The following is a 21,746-nucleotide window of genomic DNA, read 5'->3' on the forward strand; positions in this document are numbered from 1 at the left end:
AGTGGAAACTCGTGGCTATTTATTTTGAGTTATAACTATTGTGTAGAAATTATTATATGAGTATATATTTTCTGATTGAGCGATTGGTTTTAGAATTTTTTACCCTTTTGTTCATCTATCTTGCAAATGATCTATTTCGGATTGCCCCAAATTATTTCCAATTATATAATAATGTGTTTATATTATACAGTCGTAAAAAGGCAAATTTGCCTTTCTCTGTTCGCTGGCTTTTAGGTAACAATCACGGGACATTGAGAACGCTTTGGTTAATTGTCTTTATTGCTCTTAATTAGCTAGTGTCATATTATTTTACACAAGCCGGATTACTGAAACTATATTATTGGAAGTATATTTGTACAAAATTCTTATAGTGTGATAATAGAGTCTAAGGGCTAAATTAACTGGAAAGTTATCTAGTTATTTGTCTACTTGGAACTCAATAACAAAAACAGCCGCTTGCGAATTATAAATGAGGTGATATTTTGCAGAAATATTGTCTGGGGGAAATATTTTTCTTATACTTTTTCCTAATTGTATTTAGTCATTGGTACCTAAAATCCTTGGTAGAGTAATTGGTAATTGGAAGTAATAAGAGGTTCAAATACACACTAAAGAAAACAATGGAATTAGGGTCTACTAATGTGTATTAATCATAAGAAGAGATAACTAGCTAAAAACTAGTGTGAGCTGCGTCGGTGTTTCTAATGAAACAGTAATGATAAAAAGGTAAATAATACACCGCCAAAAGATGAAAAAACTTACTGACGTTTCGGACGCTAGTCCTTTCTCTTTTCCTCCGACGAAGGACTAGCGTCCGAAACGTCAGTAAGTTTTTTCATCTTTTCACGGTGTATAATTTACCTTTTTATCATTACTGTATTAATCATTAATTCCTTATATCTATTTCAGGGGTCTTAATGCTTTCACTCTACACCCGAATGAGAATTTGTAAATGATCTTGATTTTTGAAGAAAACAAAAGCTATAGAATATTTAACTTATATACAACCCGTGTGAGCTGGGTTTATGACGCTCGTTCGATTTCGTCTAATAGTCTTTCGATTTTATCTCTGCTTCAGGGACTTCCTGATGAGTTAAAGGCGCTTCACATCAGTCTTTATGTTAGACATTAAATGAATGTGAAGGTCTTGCAATATGAGCTCAGTTTCGCTCACCATTTTCAACATTTCTTGTTTGTTTTAGTGCTCGAGTTTAACTACTACAGCAGCAATGGCGGATCTTTTGGACAGGCACTGAAAGTCAATGAACAGTGAAAGATGTTCCTATAAATCCATATGGCTCGACAAGCTCTCGATTGATAAACAGGTGCTCAAATTTCTGTGACGAGTTGCATGTGTAGTATTAGTCCTCTCACCGATTGGTAGGCTTGTGCGCTTGATTATTTATGTAAATTCCCGGTTGGGCTATTTTAAGTAACCGGATGCAGTTTAAATTTCGCCTTACCCTACTCCCGCGCGTCATCAACTTTCGCGCGCGCGCTCTTTCCGTTTATTGTTTTGATCGCTTAAAACGAAACGGAAAGAGCACGCGCAAAAGTTGATGACGCACGGTTGTAGGGTTAGGCGAAATTTAAACTGCATCTGGTTACTAAAAATATAGCCCAACCAGAAGTTTCCTCTCTTACTTATGCTCTCTTGGTAATAAAGAGTATATTTAAACAAATTGTTACTGAAAATACTGCAATTCTAGAAACTTATTTAAGATTAGAAAATACTTAAAATAAGCAGTAAAGCCGGACTATCAACAAGGAATTAATCTCAGTATCTATTTAGTCTTTTGCGCTTTTTAACTCGTGAATACGTAGCGTAAAAGCGAGTCATTGTGAGGGGTCTGAATATGCAAATGTATCACTGACTTACTCACTATAGTGTAAGCACATCGATAACTAAACGATTGTCAGTCGTATTAAATCATTTGCGATCGATATTTACACGATTGAAGTTTTACTAATTCGTACATGCTTACAATAGCTTATGAGCATTCCACAAATTGCATTACTAAATACCTCTTCGGCCTTAGCATCTATTTTTGCAAAGATAATTAAGCATCCATAATAAGAAAGTGTCACCCCCTAAGCCACTTTCCTTTTATTTTGCTATTTGGTTTGCTATTTTATTTCTTAGCTTTATGTTCTTTCGCGGGTAATAACATACATGAAAAAATTACTCAATTCTAATTGGCTTAGAGCAGTGTTGTTCAAACATAATTCAGTGCAAAAAAGTGTAAAACAGTGCAGAAAAGTATAACACAGTGCAAATTACAAACGGCATTCTCGCTTTTGATTGGATAACAAACAATAGAAAACGATTTTAGCCAATAAGATGACAGATTTTTATGACGAAAAGTTTGAGGAAAATTTAGCAAAGCGAGTTGGAAAAATGGCAGCTATTTTATCTTATATTTGGTCTATAAAATCCCAAAACTGAGCCGCAAAGTTTTCTGAACACGTTCAACAACTCTATATTTAGGTATGATTTTTTTCAATATACAACTCCAGTTAGCTGCAAAGTCAGCCAATCCAAATGTCTTCATTCATAGTGATTCAGATTTAATTTGCAGTAAAAAAAACTTTTTTTCAATTAACATATAGCCAAATTTTGGTTTAAAATAAATACAAAAGCTCTTGAATTACGGGTTATTGAAACCAAATTTGCATTTAATACAGTTGGTTGTACACGAACGAATTTCATAAAATATTATGCGTGGAATATTTTACATATTTTCGACTCTTTCTTTTGTAATTTTTCATGCATGTTATTATTATAACTAATAAAGCAATTTCTCGTTCAATTTGAAGTAATTTCCTTTCGTGTGTTTTTCAAAAACTTTGACTAAACAGAATCCCAAACTGAACTCAAAACCTTGTCATTAACTATACTAATTGCTATGCACTCTGTTCTGCAGAGCCTTGTTTGTTAGATTTTGTAGCTTTTCCTTTTAAACACCTTTTTGAATTGTATTGATAACTTCTGATCGTTGGTCGGTCGGGCTGGTGTGTCGTTTTTATTACTTTTTTTTTTTTTTTCTGTCATTTGTCTTCTTTTTGTTGTTGTTGTCCATTATGATGTATTTCCCATTACATACATATCACACCTCGCACGTCATTCAGTCGTATGTCAATTCTCACATGACCTTTTGCATGGGAATCTGAAGTTTATATTTATGACTTTACTCGCGGCTCCATAACAAATGGGGTGAAGGGCACTAGGTAGGCTATAGAGCAAGGTCATATACCAATCGAATATTTTTCTATAGGGCCAATCTATAGCACTTGGTACCCTCGCTATTTTCAACAAAATGTACATGACTGTCCACGGAAGATAACAGATAAAGAAAACAAGAATGAGGATGTAAAGTATGTTCAGGACATCTTTTTCAAACTTTAACATTTTGCTTTTTTGGTTATCTCTGTTATTGGGCATTGTAGGCCTTTGCTTGAAGTTTTTGAGTTGCGAGGTTTGGTTGTATGAAGAGGTTTGAGGCGGCTTTGTCGCAAGGGACTGTGCAGGTCTGGTTTCGCTTTCCAATGAGCTTGCTCTCGTGCAAGTGACACTGGCTAATTCAATGGATTCAGCTGGACTACTGGTTTCCTCAGAACGAATGTGCTGTTTTATCCTGTATATCACTATGCTATAAGACGCCAACATTAAAGCAAAAGGCGCGAAAAAAAATGCAATATAGTACACAACATCGTAAACGGGCATATCCTCAACAGTGCCACATATTTTAAGGACAACCGGAGCACACGGATCCGGATGTAAAGTCAGTTTTCGGTTCAGCCCTAAGGGCGTGACTAAGGAAGCTCCCCAAATCCAGGAAAAGGCCATAATTTTGAAAGCAAATCGTTTAGAAGGGCGATTCCTCTTTGGTTGAAGCATCATTATGGCTCGGAACACTGCGATGGCTGCTAGAGTAAACGTGACAACCATTGTAGCACATAATGACAAAGGCTTGACGAGCTGGCATAATAAACCACCAAACACCCATTTAAAAGGTGTTCTTTCGACGACCATGTCAAATGGCCGCAGAACGCCAATAATGATTTCTGCTATAGATAGATTTATCACCAGATAGTAAACAAATGGCTTGTTCCTTCGAGTAATGGCTCCTCTTAATACCAAGGCATTGCCCGCTATTGAAAAGAACATTATAAAGGCCATAAACACAGTTCGAAAATTCTCGGATGCTTTTGGCTCTTCAACTTCTGAGGGGCTATTGCGATAGGGAATGCATTCATTGCCATTTGTCGAGTTCCCGGTGCTGTTCACCATTATCGATACTTCTTATTTCAGTTTCCTGCTACACTTCATTCAAATGATTGTTGGAATATTCTGTTTCAACGTTCTAGAAATGTTCTTGATCCCACTTTGCTATTCCTCTACTGCTTTGGGTAGGCTCGATATCCAATTAAGTTATTTGGCTTCTGTGAAAAGTAAAGACTTTACCAGGATATCTATTGGAAAAAGTAATATAAGAATATTTTTTAAAAAAAAGAATGAAAACAACGATATGTCATTTGTCATATTCCGCTTGCATACGGATGTATATTCCCCCTGCATATTTAATAAGTTTCTTAGCCCCAAATCTTCCCTGAAAGATTTCAAAGCCGCCCCCGGCTTTGAGACACTTGGGAACTGGGCCAGGGGTTATGCAATATATTCAACCGAGAAGAACAATGAAAACCGAGCTGATGTAAAAATTATCACGATGGTCGGCTGCCTTGCAATTTCCTCCCTGAAGTGCGGTTACTGAAATGTCAGCAGTTACTCTTCAAAGTGAAACAAAGTGGACACAAAGTATTACATAAAACCGTACTTCTTTTTGAGATAAAATATACAGTTTTCTATGAAAATAGTAGACTGATTTCGTATTTAATACTAAATGAAGAAAATTCAATTTTTATTTTATTTTTTATTATTTATTTCGAAAAATTGTTATTTCACGTGTGAAAATAACACCATTGCGATGGCTATTCAAAAATACGTACACTGAAAGAATTGCCCGAAAAAACCAAAACGTACTTCATTGACAATTACACGTCGGGATAGAAGGGCTAAAAAATGTTTCATTTTGGCAAAACGTTTTTGTATTTTATTAAAATTTCTTGAAACTTGGTAACATTGAAGAGTCTAACAAATCTCACAACTCTGTTGTTTTACTTTTTTCAATTTCAATATTTTTGGTGGGAAAATGACGTCATTAATTTTAGCGGAAAATCGAAATACTCCTCAATGGAAAATTCTAACTAGCTCATTTGAAAGAACTGCACACGAGGAGTTCAAAAATGCAAAATTTGTTCATTTCTGATATGGGAACCAAAAGATATGATTTTTTCAATATTCATGAAGCCGCCATTTTGTTTCTTAAAATAGTAACATCATATAATAAACAGAATATTACGTGGCCGCTTGGAGAAAGGAATTCTATCTTCTCGTGTTGAAAATCTCTCACTCGTTCGCTACGCTCAATCGTGATATGAGAGATCTTTTCAACACTCGAACACTCGGCGCCCCCATATAATGTCCTCTATATCTTTGCCTCTTTCTCGAAGAATTAACGCCGGGGAAATAACGCAAATAATTAATGAAAATATTTACATTGTTTGGGCCTCGAAAACTGATCACCTATGGTCTAAAAGATCTAGACAGTAAGTCAAGCAAAGTATCCATGTATCTTTATGGCTTGATTTCAATAAACTTTAATTTTAACGATACAAATGTAGATTGTAACTTGAATTTATACAGCCGATTATTGTCACCTCTAATGAATTGACGGCAACTTTAAGATTTTTGATTATATGAACAACTTCACAATAAAATCACACATCAAGCTCAAGAAATAATAAACAAAAATAATGTCTGTCTATATAATGAAAAGTGTAATTTTCGATACAATTCGAGGCAACTGATTTCAATAAGCTAGCTGTATTTATCTCATTGGTCACTTCTTATACTACAATTTCTGCTCTTTGAACAAATTACTGACAGAGTATAAAAAACAAAGAGAACAGTCTTATATAATATATATATATATATATTTAGGCACGGCCTAAAAGCGGAGCTCCCGGTACGCAACTGAAAGGTAAGAATAAGATCGAGAAAAAAATATTCAATAATTTATTATTTGAGATGAAGATAATGTCTCCCATAATAAAAACCATGCAGTGAAATCGAATATTGAAATGCACTACATCGTTTTCTTTGCGCGAGTATACTCTCCCACTTAGGAATTTATACACAACTCATCACTAGCCCTCCACTAGTTTTCCATGGCCGACATTTTTAGGCTTTGAATTCCTGGTTAATTTTACTTAAAACAACGAAAGATAACTACAGATAACCCAATACAATATCAGTTTTAGTGAAATTTTCCTTGGATGCCTTTCCTTGAAATTTAGACTGATTTTGGAGATTCCCGAATTTTTTTAGGGCAAATCAAGAGTATAAAACAGACTTGAAAAATGGTTAAGGTGAGCAAAAAATAAGCTTACTTACGTCTTTTACATGTTTGGTTTTCCATAGGAATTTTTATGTTTTTATATGAAATGTATTTTTACCGCAATGAAAATAAAAAAATAAATGTTTTGGCAGCATCAGTGAGAAAATTTGCTGGAGATCATGAACTAATATAACTAAACTTGAGAAATGAAGGCCCTGAACGTTAAAACCAAATGTGTCATCAGTTAGAAAATACTTTTCTTATCACAATTCTTCATTAATTTTTTTTACTTATTTCATATAAGCCATAACTACTTTTCAAGAAGCATGAAAACTTAAGCTTACTAAATTTTGAGATTCGATTTTAATTCTTTTTTTTTTTCTTCTTCTTCTTTTTTTCCAACTGTTTTCATGTGTGAGACGATACGGAAAGCACGAACGACAAAAGGTTTCGAAAAACAAAGTTTACATTCAGTTAAACTTGCAAGAACAACTGGGACAAAATAGAAAATAATGCAAAATGCAATGCAAAATACAAAAAGAAGAATTCCTTCGTCAGTAAATTGGCATTTGTAAATGTTTTTGAATATTTTTTAAGCTTTTAAAGTGAAAGATAAGGTCTTTATACAATAACATCTCTCGACAACACAAATTTAAGCTTACTTGTATAATCATACTAGCTCGAACATGTACAGCTTAATAAACAGTTGAATATTGGGTGTAATTTTATATTTGAATCAATATTTAAATAAATTATCTGTAGGAAGATATAAAGTCATTGAATGAAAGTCTTCTTTGTTTTGCCGATGGGACCCGCGATAGGAGGTAAACAGAGCTGCAATTTTCTTGAACGAAAATCATACGATAGTTGGTTAAAAACAACCGCGTTGTTAAAGATTTACAAAACTAAATAAAGGACGAATATTTGTTGTATTATGCTATATGCTATATGTAATATGTAATATGTAATATATGATATGTAAAATAAATTAAACTTATCTATAGAAATATTAAAAGTCTTGAGAGAAAGTATTTGATTTGTCGATTCGTCGAAAAAATGCTTGTCATAAAAACTAATAATATGCTAAAAAACACACACCTGAATTCTTAAAGACGAACACTTGATCCATCTTTGACTACCTGAAAGTTTTTTTATTTGTTGCTGGTCTATAATTTGTACTAAAGCGATTTTTTCTGTGCATTAGAGAGCCGCACTTGCGAGTAGTTTTGCTTTGACATCAAGCGGGATCCCTGTGTTGTGTACAAGGACGTACGGACGGACGAAAGTGATCACGTCAGCCGAGCCATGAAAAATCAACTGCATGGTTTACCATATATTCTTAAGTATGGTCCTCCGCTCGCGAAATCTAAATCCACGGCCTGGACGGAACAAGATGCCGACGCGGCCAACAATGAATGACACACAAACATCGAGTTTAAAACATAGTGTATTACCTTTGGTTTGAGCTGCTAGCAATCCAAATTAACAGATCATACAATAAACTAAGTAGATATGGAATGACAGTTCTGTGCCATGAGGAGCTAGGAGCCGGCGGAGCCAGACCACCACCACTCCTCAAAAAAACCGTCATCATTGAAAACGATTAGAAGCACTTTTATTTCCCGCTGTTTAAACAAAAAACATTTGACAGGGGATTAACCTTGTCAGCCCAAGTAAGGTAATCCAATCAAAACCTTGTTGTGAAAGTAGTTCACAGCCTCATTAATTCAAAACACAACTTTTTTCAAATCTTACTTGAACAAGTGGTCTTATCATGTTCATGTATACATTTCTTACAATTCCCGGGTTGGGGCTTTTGTCATTCTGAAGGAAACAATAATCAAATGAAAAAAAAGTCGGTCTATCCTTAATTCTTGTAGAGTAAATACGTTTCACCGCTAAGTACGTGTACCGCCGTATCGTTGTAGAAAAAAAGTTCCTAAGTTTATTCGATCATTTCTTGCAATAATGAATACTCAAAGGTAGATCAACCCTATGCGAACTGAATGAAATTATGAATTTATATATTTCCAAAACAATATATAGCGTCTGATGAAGTATCAACCCATCAGAATGGCGATTCAACAAGGATTTTAGAAAAGAGCCCTCCTCGTTTATCCCTAAATTTATATTTTGCAGTCAGTAACAATTGTGGGGGAGGAGTGGTGGTGGTCTGGGGCCTGGTTTCGCCGGCTCCGGATAATCGTGGGGGAGGGGTGGTAGCCTGGCTCCGCCGGCTCCTCGCTCCTCATGGCGCAGAACTGTCATTTCATATCTACTAAACTATGCTTTGTACTTGACAATGACATATCGATATCCACTTATAAGAATATTAAAGCAAAATATTTAGAGGATCGAAATTTCGTAACCTGGCGAGTTTCCTTTAATTCTACATCTGACTCTGTGTATCCTTGGATGCATTTGGGCCTTTGTTCAGATCACAGAAACCCCACTAAGGCGTTTTATAGTCCTCGCTTTCCCTCCTGTTTTAATGCATATAATACAAACTGACAAAACACCAAGCTTTTCCATTAAGGGAATAGTATAGATTTTTGAATAAGATAACGCAAGATAGTCTAGATACAAGTTTTCAAACAGAGGCAATTTCGAGGAGACGCCATAGGTGAGGGCGCGAGCTACATGTGGTCACGTGACCAAACATAGTAGTGTATTGTTTTACATAGTATGCATTGTCCAGGGAAGATTTGGGGATAACGACCTAGTTAAATATGCAGGGGGAATATGCATTTGTATGGACACTGTAGAAATCGAGTTTAGTCAACTGGATAGTTCTTATCGAAAACCGGCCGGTCACTTTAATAGAAACACCAACGAAAGTTGGGCTATCTGGTGAGTTACTTGATAGGTTGTATTTAGGGAGTTTAAAGACTTGGCAGTAAACAAGCGTTAACGGTTGTGAATTCTAAATTCTTGATATCTCATGAGAAAGGACTTTTTTGTATTAAAAGTTAGTATATTTATGTTGTTTCTTCTGTTTAGAGGCTAGATTTGAAGAGAAATAATCCTTCAATTGAATTTATTTCAAACAACTTATTTATTTCGAATTTATTTCGAAAAACATAGTATTTTTGCATATATAAGGTGCCAAAATATATCGCAAAAAGCACACAATTATTTCCCTAAAATAAAAACTACATTTTTTAAAAGAGCAGTTTTCCAATAGCTATTGACTGTGATTTTATAAGATAAAAGAGAGATGGCACTTAATGAAACGTACGGTTTTTGGGATGTACTCAAGAGCATTGTAACTCAGGGCCCAGTTGTTCAAAGTCCGATTAGTGCTAATCCTGGACTAACTAAATAAGACCTATTATAGAGTTAATCCTGGATCAGCGCTAATCCAGCTTTGAACAACCCGGCCCAGTGTTCTTTGTTTTTAATATGCCAAAATGTTTTCAATTGTCCGATATAAAAAAAAGATTAAAAAATTAGATACCGTTAATGAGAGAAGAAGAGCTGCATTTTGAATAGAAAGTATTATAAGGCTATTTGGAATGAGAGTTTTGCTATGCGAACCAAGCCAACGCGTACGCAAGCAATTCTGTAGCCATATTTTCATAGCAAGAATCGTCCCTGGAGCTCACATTTTCTTTGCTCTTTTTCTCAAAAGCAACTTTTTTTTCCTAACTAACCAAAAGCGTTTCATTCTGCATCATACTTTACTTGAATCCACAAAAAAAGAGCATTTGAAAATTCGAGTCTTGCCGACGTATGTTTGACTCTTACAGACATAAGCTCTTAATATGTCAAACATTTCCCATCATTTTTTTCAAATTCTCTGCTACTAGAGTATTTTCTCGTATTCTCGTTTTCCCTTAACTTAGTATTCCTTAGCGAATTATTTTCGTACCTCGAAGAAACCTATTTTTGAAGAATAACGCAGCTAATTTTCGACAAAACCTCGCTTCCTAATAAGTAATACCTTCCACAAGCCTTGCGGATAAACCGCTCTCATGTTGTTGTTTTTTTCTTTTTCTTTTTATACTACTAAAATCGATACCTGATCAAAAAAATGAGTAATTATGACTTACGGTAAGATCCAGAAAGTACTAGACAGACTAATTTCATTTACTGCTGCACGCACCACGAACCGATCATAGAAAGAAAACAAGTCGATTGAATGGCATCTACTTCCGTCGTTATCAAACTTCTGGTTACCGAGTCAGACTGCGTAATTTAGGGTTGGTCGGAAATCCCCATCTTATTATTTATTGGTTACCTTCATTGACAGAACACCAGAACTTTACTGAATATATAAATTATAGTGCTGGTTGCTAATGTTTTTTTCTCAGCTGGGGATACTCGCACAGAAACAGCTCGCTTTAATTCTTAGGAAAAAATAAATAAATAAATAAATAAATATAAAAATAAAATAAGAAATAAAAAATAAAATAAAATAAAATATGCCACTCGTATTTTTCACACGAACAACATCCGGGACATATTTCGCATATCCTTACTAGTCAAGATATGGGTAATACGTGACTGAGGTCCCGGATGTACTTTGTATGTATGTTTTGTATGTTTGTAAAATGGTGGACTATTTGTTTTAGATAAGCGTCATATCTTTAGGCCAACATGTAATTTCTTTTTTCTTATGCATGCAGACACATTCACAAACAAGTCTTTTTTTCAAAACATTGGAAAATGCGTCATCGATATCCTTACTAGTGAAGATGTCGATGACGTCTTTTCCAATGTTTTCAACAATTTTTTGTTTGTGAATGTTTCTGTATAATAAAAAAAAGATTACACGTTGGCCTGAAGATATGAAGTTTTCTTCTCGTGTTGAAAAATGTCACCACTAGAAAATAAACTTTCTATCTTCGAGCCACCAAGTAATATCCTCTATATACATTATTAATACGGCATTATGCTAATACTTTACCAGTTAAAAGTTAATGGTATCTACTTTCAAACATGGTTTGCTTAATTCAAAGACTCTTCGTGTGTTTCACATTATTCTTCGATATTCCAGTTGTACGAGTACTACTCAGAATTCGGTACGACAGGAGCAAATGACCTTCATAAAAAATACATAGGAAATGTGATATAAGAGATTTGTATAGCCGAGAAATTATTAGCTTTAATTGTGCGATTATCCTCTATCCCTTCAGGGGGTTTAAGAAGTTCATTTATTCATTTCAATATCCATTCATTCATCGGCGAGGGCCACCTGAAAATTATCTTTGTAGGTAAAGAAGTTGTTATTACCACTTATTGTGTTCAATTTCTAATTAATCATTTATAAGTTCAGTCTTTCTTCTTTTTTATATATATATATATATTTTTTTTTTTTTTTTTTCTTTTTCACTTTTTTTTCCTTTTTGTTTTATTGGCCAAATGAGCCTTTTCAGACCAAATTCTAAGCCGCCTTTTCTTTTTTTGCCGCTCGTCGCTCGTCGTTCTTTTCCTTTCTACTTTTACAATACCTTCAACTGTCTATTTCGCCTATCGGCCTATTTTCAATACTGTGATCGCCTCTTCAGCATTTGTAACTCCTATGCATGTTATGTTATGTGTTATGTTATGTTTTATGTGGTATGTTATGTGTCCTTAAAAAAATGAAAAACCAGCTACTGAATGACGGCCAATTGCTCCTTTTCAAAAGCGTCTACTTTTCTTTGCCTTTGAAGATAAAAAATGTCTCATAACATCTAAGGGGAAGGCCCAAAGACTAACGCATGGACTGCATTTTGTCGTAAAACAGCGTTTACCTTGTTGGAGAAGAGAACGGAGGAACTGCGATAAGTGTTACGGTGTGTCGTAAAATATATGTGAAATGTTTCAGTACCGTTCCATTGTCTACATATCCGCACAATAAAGAAAACGCTCAACTTTCTCTTTCACACTCTTTAGATCTCTAGTAAGCAATGTTTTTTAATTTGCAGCAATTTGTCATATGGAAATTTAAAAACTAATTAAAATTATAAGCTGATTGATGTCAAGATGGCCTGCGGATATTTGTCCTCAATTTAACTAATTGCTAAGAGTATAGGTCCGATCCACTTATTTTGCCTACTCGTCACTCTCACGTCAACTATTGACTTCCCTTTCAAAATAACATATGGGGGGGGGGATGAAGAAAAGGCTAACAAGCTGACACCTGGTTTGAAATAGGGAAAATCATTTACAGGAAGCATTTTTCTTGTTAAAGTTGCAGCTTAGGAAGGGAAGGGCTTCCTGTTTTATTTATTTATTTATTTAACCTGAATAGTCGAAGTCTTCGACAAATTCTATATTCTATATTCATATATTCTATCTATATTATATATTATTTATTATATATTCTAAATCTAAGAAAAGGATGACACGCGCTCTTGAATGCCGCGGCGCTTAAACACAGCTGAAAAGATCTCTTTGGGAAAAACGAAAGTTAGGAGTTTTAAAATTCAGCTCTGTTCTTCCAACTACGGCGGTATTGGTGCAACAAGACTGACAACTCATAAAAAAATAACCTATCCTTTATGACTTAGTAAAATGTTACCAAAGTAGTTAATAAAACAAAGAAAAATTTGAAGGAAAAAAGCTTACGGAAAGAAATGTGTTCCAGCAATTCTTCTTATTCTAGGATCTCGGATTTGAATCTTGGACTCAGCATTTCATCATGTTTCTCCCTTGATTCGAGCTAGGGGTTTTTTTGCTTAAGATTAAGGTTTTCCTAACATGCTAAATTCCATTTTGATCTTTGAGTTAGCCGTGCATTGACTTTGATCATCCCATAGGTTAATAATAATAATAATAATAGATATCCTTTTGTAAACGCTACGATCTTGTTTTTCTAAAAGATTAAAGACATTAATGGACACTGATGTAAATTTCTTCTTATAGCAACGATGTAAAAAACACTGCTCAGGAGTAAGATCGGATACTGAAGCTCCATATACAGTTAACGCATAAGTTATGTTAGGTTGTTTTCCGGGTATCGATAAAATTATTATTTTCGATAACATCGGTTAACTAGGAATAAGATCAAATTGTTACCTGCTGAATACTCAGGATCCTTAACAACCAGCAACTAGCTCGCTTTCCTGTAGGTCCTATCTCTCTGTCGCTATCGCTTTATATCAGACTAAGAGGGCTATGTTTGCCTTATATAAGTTTCAAACCCCGGGGTAAGCGGGGGAGTGGTGTCCAAGTGATAGGCTGATCGGCAGTCCTTTAAGGCTTTCCTGTTTTTGAACCCTTTTAGGGGGGGGGGGGGGGGAGGATTTGTGGGGGAAGGGGGGAGGATAATTTCTTTGTCCAAGTGGTAGGCTGATCGGCAGTCCTTTAAGACTTTTCTGTTTATAAACCCTTTTTGGGGGGGGGGGGGAGGAATTTGTGGGGGGAGGAGGAAGGATAATTCCTTTGTCCCCTTTGTACAAGTGGTAGGCTGATCAGCAGTCCTTTTAGAGTTTCCTGTATATGGACCTTTTAGTATTCATTATTCATTTTCTTTATTGAAGAAAAATGAAAGAACAAAATAAAGATGTTGTCCAGTCACTGATTAAACGACATATCAGTACAACCACTTTCAATCATCTTATTTGGTTGTACCTTTTAGGGTCTGAATTATAAGTGACTTCAACAGCCCTTTCTACCGCCAATCACCCCTTGGACATAGGAGCCTTAAAAGTGTTTTCAATCTATTGCTTTTATCAGGCCTCATGGTTTCTGATGTACTAAAAAATAGCTTAAGGACAAGAATTTACGTATAAGCCTCATTACTTCAGTGATATCCGGGTACTGCGTGGTCGGCACAAAACAAAGTTGAAAACCACACAAATATAACAAGTAACTAATTTGGGGGGGGGGGGGGGGGGTGGGGGGGGTATTCCCATTGATTATTTAAAATGAGGTTTCATACGAAAAATTGTTCTGAATTCAGATTATAATCCAAACATTTTTATAAGCTTAAATTTCAAGTGGTATTTTTCATTAATTCTTGGAGAAATAAAATGGTATTTCCTTTTAATGACAAATCTACAAAAAAAGTGTTGATTATGATAAATGTATTGGCGGAAATGTATGGGTGTCATTCAAACCGTGCGTGCAATTGGTTAAAGAACCTAAGGGCATAGATTAAGAAAAAATCGAGATCCAATCAACCAATGAGAAGTTTTTTTTAATAGATGTATTATTAATAGTGAGCCATCAAAGGATGATTTCAATCGCACAGGTGAAAAAAACAAAGATAAACAATTGCGTCTGAGCACATATTTAATGCGCCGCAGCAGTCACTTGGTAAAGTCAAGTAATACTTTAAATGTTTTCTAGACATAGCAAAGATGACACAAAATTAATTAAATTTATAATTACGTACGTTATCTAGTATTTGCGACATTATAGGGGGTGTGGATAGGGGTAACCAATTTTCAGCTATCTACTAATTTTTAAGTCAGTTGTCAGTTAACTGTTAGTATAGATAATTGTACGGTTTAGTATAGATAATTTTACGGTTTCGATTTCAATTTGAGATTGATTCGCACGAGTGTATTTTTCAAAGAGTAATTGCACGAGAACGTAGGTCGAGCGCAATTTCCGCACTTTGAAAGACACATGAGTGCCAATTATCCCAAATTGAACGAGAAACCGTGTGATTACTTATCAATAATATACATGAAAAACATTACAAAAGTGAAGAAATATGCCTATGAATCTGACGACGTGTGGGTATTCATTCAACTCATATTTTATGAAAATGTTGGTTTACATCAAACTATATTCAAAGCGATTTTAATTTCATGTAATTCAAAGAGTCTTTTAAACCAAAAGGTGATTCCCAACCAGGCAGAATTTGTGAAAGAGCGAAATATTGATGATCCATTAAATTGCGGATGTTTTTGATTATTTAGAAAGAAGTGGTGATCGTTCATGTATTCTTTTTGCAGAAGATTTTCAGAAAGACTTCGATTCCGTTGAGCATAACATCATCAATGCTGTTCTCCGATGTTTTGGCTTAATTGGAGATGGTTTTGTTAGATGGATCAAAACACTCCTTACTAATTATAATAGTTGTATTATTAATAATGGAGAAGCTTCTGATTTTTTAATAGAGATAAAACGAGGTGCCAAACAGAGAGATCCAATATCCCCATATTTGTTTATTTTGACAATTGAAATACTGGCCTAGTTAATTCGTAATAACAAAGATATAATGAAACTTTCTAAAATATTATCAGAGCAAGACAAAAGATAGCTTATATGCATTATTTTACCAAAGATTGCAGTGTTCGTAGATAAATTTTCAAACCTGTTTAGTTAAACCATTTTTAAAACATGTTTAAGCCTTGGAAGTCAATCGGTAGTCCTTTTATATTGTAGGTTTCTAGTTTCTCTTTTTTTCCTAATGAAAACACAGTTTAACTAAACACGTTTAGGTGTGAATGGGGTAAAAGAATGTCTAGAACTATTTCAAACCTATTCGTCCAACTTAAAGTGCATATCAAGAAAAAACATTTTATTTTCAAAATCACTTATATGTGAACAGTGTAGTAGAATGGTTGCAGTATTTTTGTATCTGGACCTCTCTTTTCAGAGATATAAACATTTGAAATATCAATATGCAAATGAAATGAAGTAAATTCAAGAACTGGTTACATTTTGCAGAATAATTTACGACAAGTGTTCTGAAGTGAAATAACCCAAAAGTGTACAAAGCCATATATTCTAATCATAAGGATAATTTGCAAATGAAAAAACAGCATTACTTTCCACAACAGCATTTTTGTATAATGAATTAGTCTTGAACTTTACGTCATCTCATTTGCATATTGATATTTCAAATGTTTAAATGTGGTTAAATGAAATTTAAGCAAAGTTAGAATCGATCTATGTAGCAGCGAATAGTCTATGATAACCGCTGTTTGTTGACTGCATGCTAGCCGCCTATACAGTCAATTCAAAACACGTTGTCGTCGACCGACTCAAGCCTACGCGACTGGACCGAAAGGAATATGGGTAAAAATCACTGAAGCGGTTAAATATTCGTTCTGAATTAATTGTTCCCGCTAGTAATAAGATAATAAGGGCGAGAAACAATCCATCAAATGCATGTTTTGGGTTTAGGGAAAGAAAAACAAAGTAGTTATGATTCAGTTCACAATTTCGAAAATATGAAGACATCAAAAAAACGTCTCCTTCAACTCTTCGCGCTCGCCTACGAAGGTTCGTGCTTAAACCAGGCATAACTGGTCAGATAATAAAATTATGGAGTCAACTCGGCTTCAATGATTGCTACCCAGAAGTCCTTTCGGTCCAGTCGCGTAGGCTTGAGTTGGTCGACGACAACGTTTTTTGAATTGACTGTATACGCTAAACACACGCTATTACAATCACACGCTATACTCGTGATTACGCTAGCATTATCTTTGGTCATCAGCAGCGCCGAGCTATTTGATCGGTAATTACCGCGATATCGATCAACGCTATTTATTGCTAATGGGTCAACTCGATCAAACGCTATCCATGTGATCACACTAGCTTGACCTTAGATTCGCCAAGAATCGTTTGCACTACGATATTCGCTATCGCTAGCCTCTGGCAACCACACGCTAAACGCTATTTGGTTTTTTCCCGCCCTCCCTCCCTATGGTAGGTATATATAGGTAAGTATTCCACTGACCAGACCGTCAGTGTGACAGGTGCACGGTGAGTTGTGACATGGTTGCCATGGTTACCGCAATTTATGCACCAGTCCCCTCTCATCCCATCGAACAAGCACCTAACGCCAAGCTCATCTACCAGTGATGAGTTTAAACATTGTAATATATCTCCTAAAAGAAAATTTGACATACAAAAATACTGCAACCATTCTACTACACTACTCACATATAAATGATTTTGAAAGAAAAAATTCCTTGATATACACTTTAACTATGAAAAGTCCGAAGTTGGCTGGGTTGGTGCTAGAAATACAGAATTAAATGAAACGAGAATTAACAAAAAAAGAAAGGAAAAAAAAAGAGATTTTCACGCTAGTGGAGTCAATATTCTCGGAATATATTTCTCTCATAATAAGGCGCTTATGCGTAATAATAACTTTGATAGGGTGTTAAAAAAATTTAAATCCGTCTTGTCAATGATATGGAGAATGAGAAACCTCACATTGTTTGGAAAAGTGGTGTGATTCGGATTATTTTGCACGGAGAAGTATATTTGTGGCATTGCCAGATACTTGGAAATTAAAACTTAAGAGTCCATATCGCTTCCATACTGTTTACAGGAGAGTAATAAAGGAATAAAACTATGTAATACTCACACACATCTTTCAAAACTTACAACAAAGATGATCTATTGGGAAATAATTAGAAATAAGTTTAAACATAGTTGATAGAGGGGAATGGTTAGGAAACCTATTGTTATCAGGTCTTTGTTTGCTTGTGAGGTTGAACCGGTCTTGACAGTGCACAATGTTTGATTTATGCTCATTCAAAATTGCAAAATAAGTAAACATAAACTTCGTCTACGGGATTATTGTAAGGAATATTCAAATATCTTTTAAAAATCTTTAAGTGTTTTGAACTAGCTGCCAAAAGAAAGATTTTTGTCTGTTCACTCAGCCATTGCCAACAATGGTAAAACAATGGTAAAACAAAGGATTGTGCACGGTCACGCTTGAAAAACGTGAACAATTCCAAACCTATAACACTAGAGTTTCCTAACCATTTCCCTCTATTAACTATGGTTTAAAATACCAACGGCACAGAGGTACATATCCAACAAGTAGAGCATACCGGACATTGAGTGGTTAAAGGTTTATCAGGGTGTGTTTAATATTACCAATGAAATCCGGTTACGAGCATTCCAGTATAAAATTTTAAATAACTGTCTGTTTCTTAATAAAGACCTCTATAAGTTTAGACGATGTTGGACACATGCAGACTGCAGGACTGCAGACTAGGCTTAAAACGATTTAAATGATTCGGAAGATAAATAGTTGATAATAAACTACTTGTTTATAGCATTTTGTCTTTCTGTTAAATCTTACCGTGTTGAATTATCAATGACCTCATTTGACCCCTCTCATTGCTTCATCGTTGGGAATGATAACAATATTGAAAAAGACTTAACGGAAAAGACAAATAATAAAATAATAAAAAATAAGAAGAAGACAACGTGTTGTGTGCATTATATCTACGATACATGAGAACTATGAGAGAACTGGATCACCGTTTACTAGTTTATACGTACCGCGAAGAAGTTAATAATCAGTAGCCGTTATCGACAAAACGTTCTGGTTTATATGTAACTCATATACAGTGTTAATGTTGTGATGCGCAAATGCTGTGATAAGTACACCTTTTGCTGTTCATTAACCGCAAAGGAATATTCATGGAAGCGAAGAAGAATTGTCATTATAGCGAACAGGCATACAATAAAGCGAACGGAGTCTCAATAGTGCGATGGAACTTTCATTAAGAAAATTAGCATTGAATTTGACAATCATAAATAGGTTTGCGTGGGTTCATTATTAAGGATATATGATACATGAATTTTCCACCTCTATTAACCCCGAAAACCATTCTTACCTTTCAGTAATCATGTGAGTTCTATGGGAGGAAAACTTTATATCTTCCATCATTTTTTTTTTAACGAAATAATGAAAGTATCATTTCGTTCCTTCATTTAGTTTTCTTCATAAAACCTTGTTTGGACATTCAAACCTTCATTCATTCCTTGGTAGGAGGAGTGGTGTTATATTTATTCATTCACTCACTAACTCGTTCACATGACGTCACAGCTTGTTTACATGGGCAAGAATGATAGGGATTTAGGCGAAATTTTCTTTTGTTCTGGATATTCAGTGCAATATTTATCTGCGCTCCTTTATATGTTCTCACCTTTCCCCATCCCTTTAACCGAGTTTTAATGTGGTTTCATTCGTTTTGCTGCTATTTAGCCCCCTCTGAAGACCATGATCCTTAGCATTTCAACAATATATTGTTTTGATGTGACGTCATAGTGTTATAGGGTAATTAATCTTCATTCATTCAGCCATTTATTCAGTCATCATTTATTTTTATTAATTTTTTGAAACTCTCCCTTTTTGATTTCAAAAATATACCCAATGATGAAGCAATGAGAGGGGTCAAATGAGGTCATTGATGAATTCAACACGGTAAGATTTAACTGTCGTCTCAGAAAGACAACATACTATAAACAAGTAGTTTATTATTAACTATTTATCTTCAGAATCATCTTAATCCTTTTAAGATTAGTCTGCAGTCTGCAGTCGGCATGTGTCCAACACCGTTAACACTGGTATTGTAGTGGCTTAAGTTGAAGACGTTGTATTATATTTAAACTTCGGTTTCGCCGCGAGAGGAAGAATTTACTGGAGCTAAACGATGATGGTTTGCGATGATTTAATAGCTGCGTAAGGACTGAAATCAATATGAATATAACTATCTAGATATAATGATTACAATAATTCTAAGCGTTGGTTTACAATCAAAGTAACAATGAAGTTATGCAATGCATAATAGACTCGTACAATCATGCCATCCTAAATATAACATTCATAATATAAGTTGCGAACATACTGATAATCATCACTAGCTAATCAATACAATAATAATAAGATAACCAAATCATACCTCTTTCCTCCTAGTAATTTTCGGTGATTCTCGATCAAACTAACGGACGATAACTATAACGATCTCTTACTATAACACAACTCCACGAGGGCCGCTGAAACATGATACCTTGTTTACGTTATATATCGACGAGTTATGGTTAGGCATATTACCAGTTGCGGATCTAGGGGTGGGTTTTGGGGGTTGCAACCCCTCTATGAGAGCCATCGTGATTTTGTATTATTATTTTTTGTCATGACAACACCAACAGCATCGCGAGTTTTATTAAAACATTATATACACATTGCTATATTCACTGCCTTGACCTCTTCATCGCAGCATCATGTAAAGTTCAAGAAGTACGAATCCGTTATAGGCGTCATAAATGAAGTCTACCTATTCCTTAAAAATAGCCCAAAGAGACAGAAGCTATTTGAGCTTGTCCTTTCAGAGTACCTTCCCGACTGTGCACGAAAGAAGCTTCCAGCGTTCTGCAAAACACGATGGGTTGAGAGACATACAAGCTTTGACACGTTTCTGGAGCTATATGAGATTGTTGTGTTATTTCTAGATGCTATTGTTTCTGCAAATGAGTACCCAGATCTATGTTCATCTACTGGAGAATGGGAGAGATACAATTGTTAAAGCTCATGGACTCAAATCGTCCCTGTCTTCATTTATGACTGTTGTTACTTTTATTACGACGAAGAACGTATTGAATTATGTCAAAGCCGTTGCCTCCAAACTTAAGAAAAGAGATCAAGACGTATACGAAGCTTACAAAATGGTTGACGATGTTATCAGAAGTCTCCAGGATACCAGAAATGCTGTAGATGATAGATTTGCAGCGTGGTATAGTGACATAAAAGATTTGTCTGCAAATGTAGGAGTCACTGAATCTGTTCCAAGGAAAACAACACTTCCAAGGATCCGAAACAACACACCAAGCGAAAGTCCTGAAGTCTATTATAAAAGAGCCATTGCAATTCCACTTCTCGATTCTCTTATAAGGACGTCATGCACACCATCTTCTGTCACTGATACCATCTGTAATTGTCAGCAAGAATCTGAACCTCACAGATAACATTGCAGGGTTGATGAAATGGGAGGCAGATATGTCATTTGCAATTAGTCCCTCAAGAGTGAGCTTCAAAGATGGCAGGTGTTATGGCAAGGTACTACTCAGAGAGATACTCTTCCAGACAACCTCCTCGAGACGCTTGCTGTAATGCTTGCTGTAATGAAGATTCCTTCCCAAACATCCACAGCCTCCTTGTAATTGCCTGCACTTTACCGATATCAAGTGCTGAGGCAGAGCGATCCTTCTCCCTAACGAGAACGATAAAGACCTATTCCAGATCAGTCATGTCGGAACAACGTCTGTCTGACATAGCTTTAATGGCAATGCATTACGATGTCAGATGCCCCACAGATAAAGTATGCAAGTTGTTCGTCAAAGATCATCCTAGAAGACCTTTTAACGCCTCACTGCTTGATGATATGTAGATTATTACTATATTAAACATTTTTTGACCTCAGTGACGATTATGACATTTAACTGGCTTGAAACCATGTCTCCCTAACCCTTTGGTCTGCTATATCTCTCCACCACCTCAATCAATGCTGCAACCCCCCCTTTGAAATAATCCTGGATCCGCCCCTGCTGTTTACTACAGGTATACATCCCTTTACATCATTGTATGCCGAT

At 35.4% G+C, this 21,746-nt stretch overlaps 1 protein-coding gene across 6 annotated transcripts; it reads right to left on the reverse strand.

Annotated features, from left to right (window-relative positions):
- Positions 1 to 261: 261 nt before the first annotated feature.
- LOC116300952 (N-arachidonyl glycine receptor) lies at positions 262 to 20,173 on the reverse strand. Of its 6 annotated transcripts, none has more exons than XM_031709931.2 (3): positions 13,464 to 13,585; positions 11,368 to 11,502; positions 262 to 4,473 (listed from the first exon to the last, which is right to left on the reverse strand). In XM_031709931.2, the coding sequence occupies exon 3, from the start codon at positions 4,289 to 4,291 to the stop codon at positions 3,137 to 3,139; it is 1,155 nt and encodes a 384-aa protein (XP_031565791.2). In that variant the 5' UTR covers positions 4,292 to 4,473; positions 11,368 to 11,502; positions 13,464 to 13,585; the 3' UTR covers positions 262 to 3,136. The 6 variants fall into 6 exon arrangements, with proteins under 6 accessions (XP_031565791.2, XP_088894106.1, XP_031565793.2 ...); XM_089037980.1 differs by lacking the exon at positions 13,464 to 13,585 and adding an exon at positions 12,197 to 12,372; XM_031709933.2 differs by lacking the exons at positions 11,368 to 11,502; positions 13,464 to 13,585 and adding an exon at positions 20,060 to 20,173.
- Positions 20,174 to 21,746: the final 1,573 nt, after the last annotated feature.

Source organism: Actinia tenebrosa, unplaced genomic scaffold (assembly GCF_029948245.1).
Source record: "Actinia tenebrosa isolate PJP-AT-01 unplaced genomic scaffold, QUT_ActTen_1.0 PGA_scaffold5__44_contigs__length_20552954, whole genome shotgun sequence".
In the NCBI taxonomy this organism is placed as follows: Eukaryota; Metazoa; Cnidaria; class Anthozoa; order Actiniaria; family Actiniidae; genus Actinia; species Actinia tenebrosa.

What these genes read in the sequence shown, in the direction of transcription:
- LOC116300952 (XM_031709933.2), bottom strand. Translation starts at nt 4,291, where the DNA reads ATGGTGAACAGCACCGGGAACTCGACAAATGGCAATGAATGCATTCCC.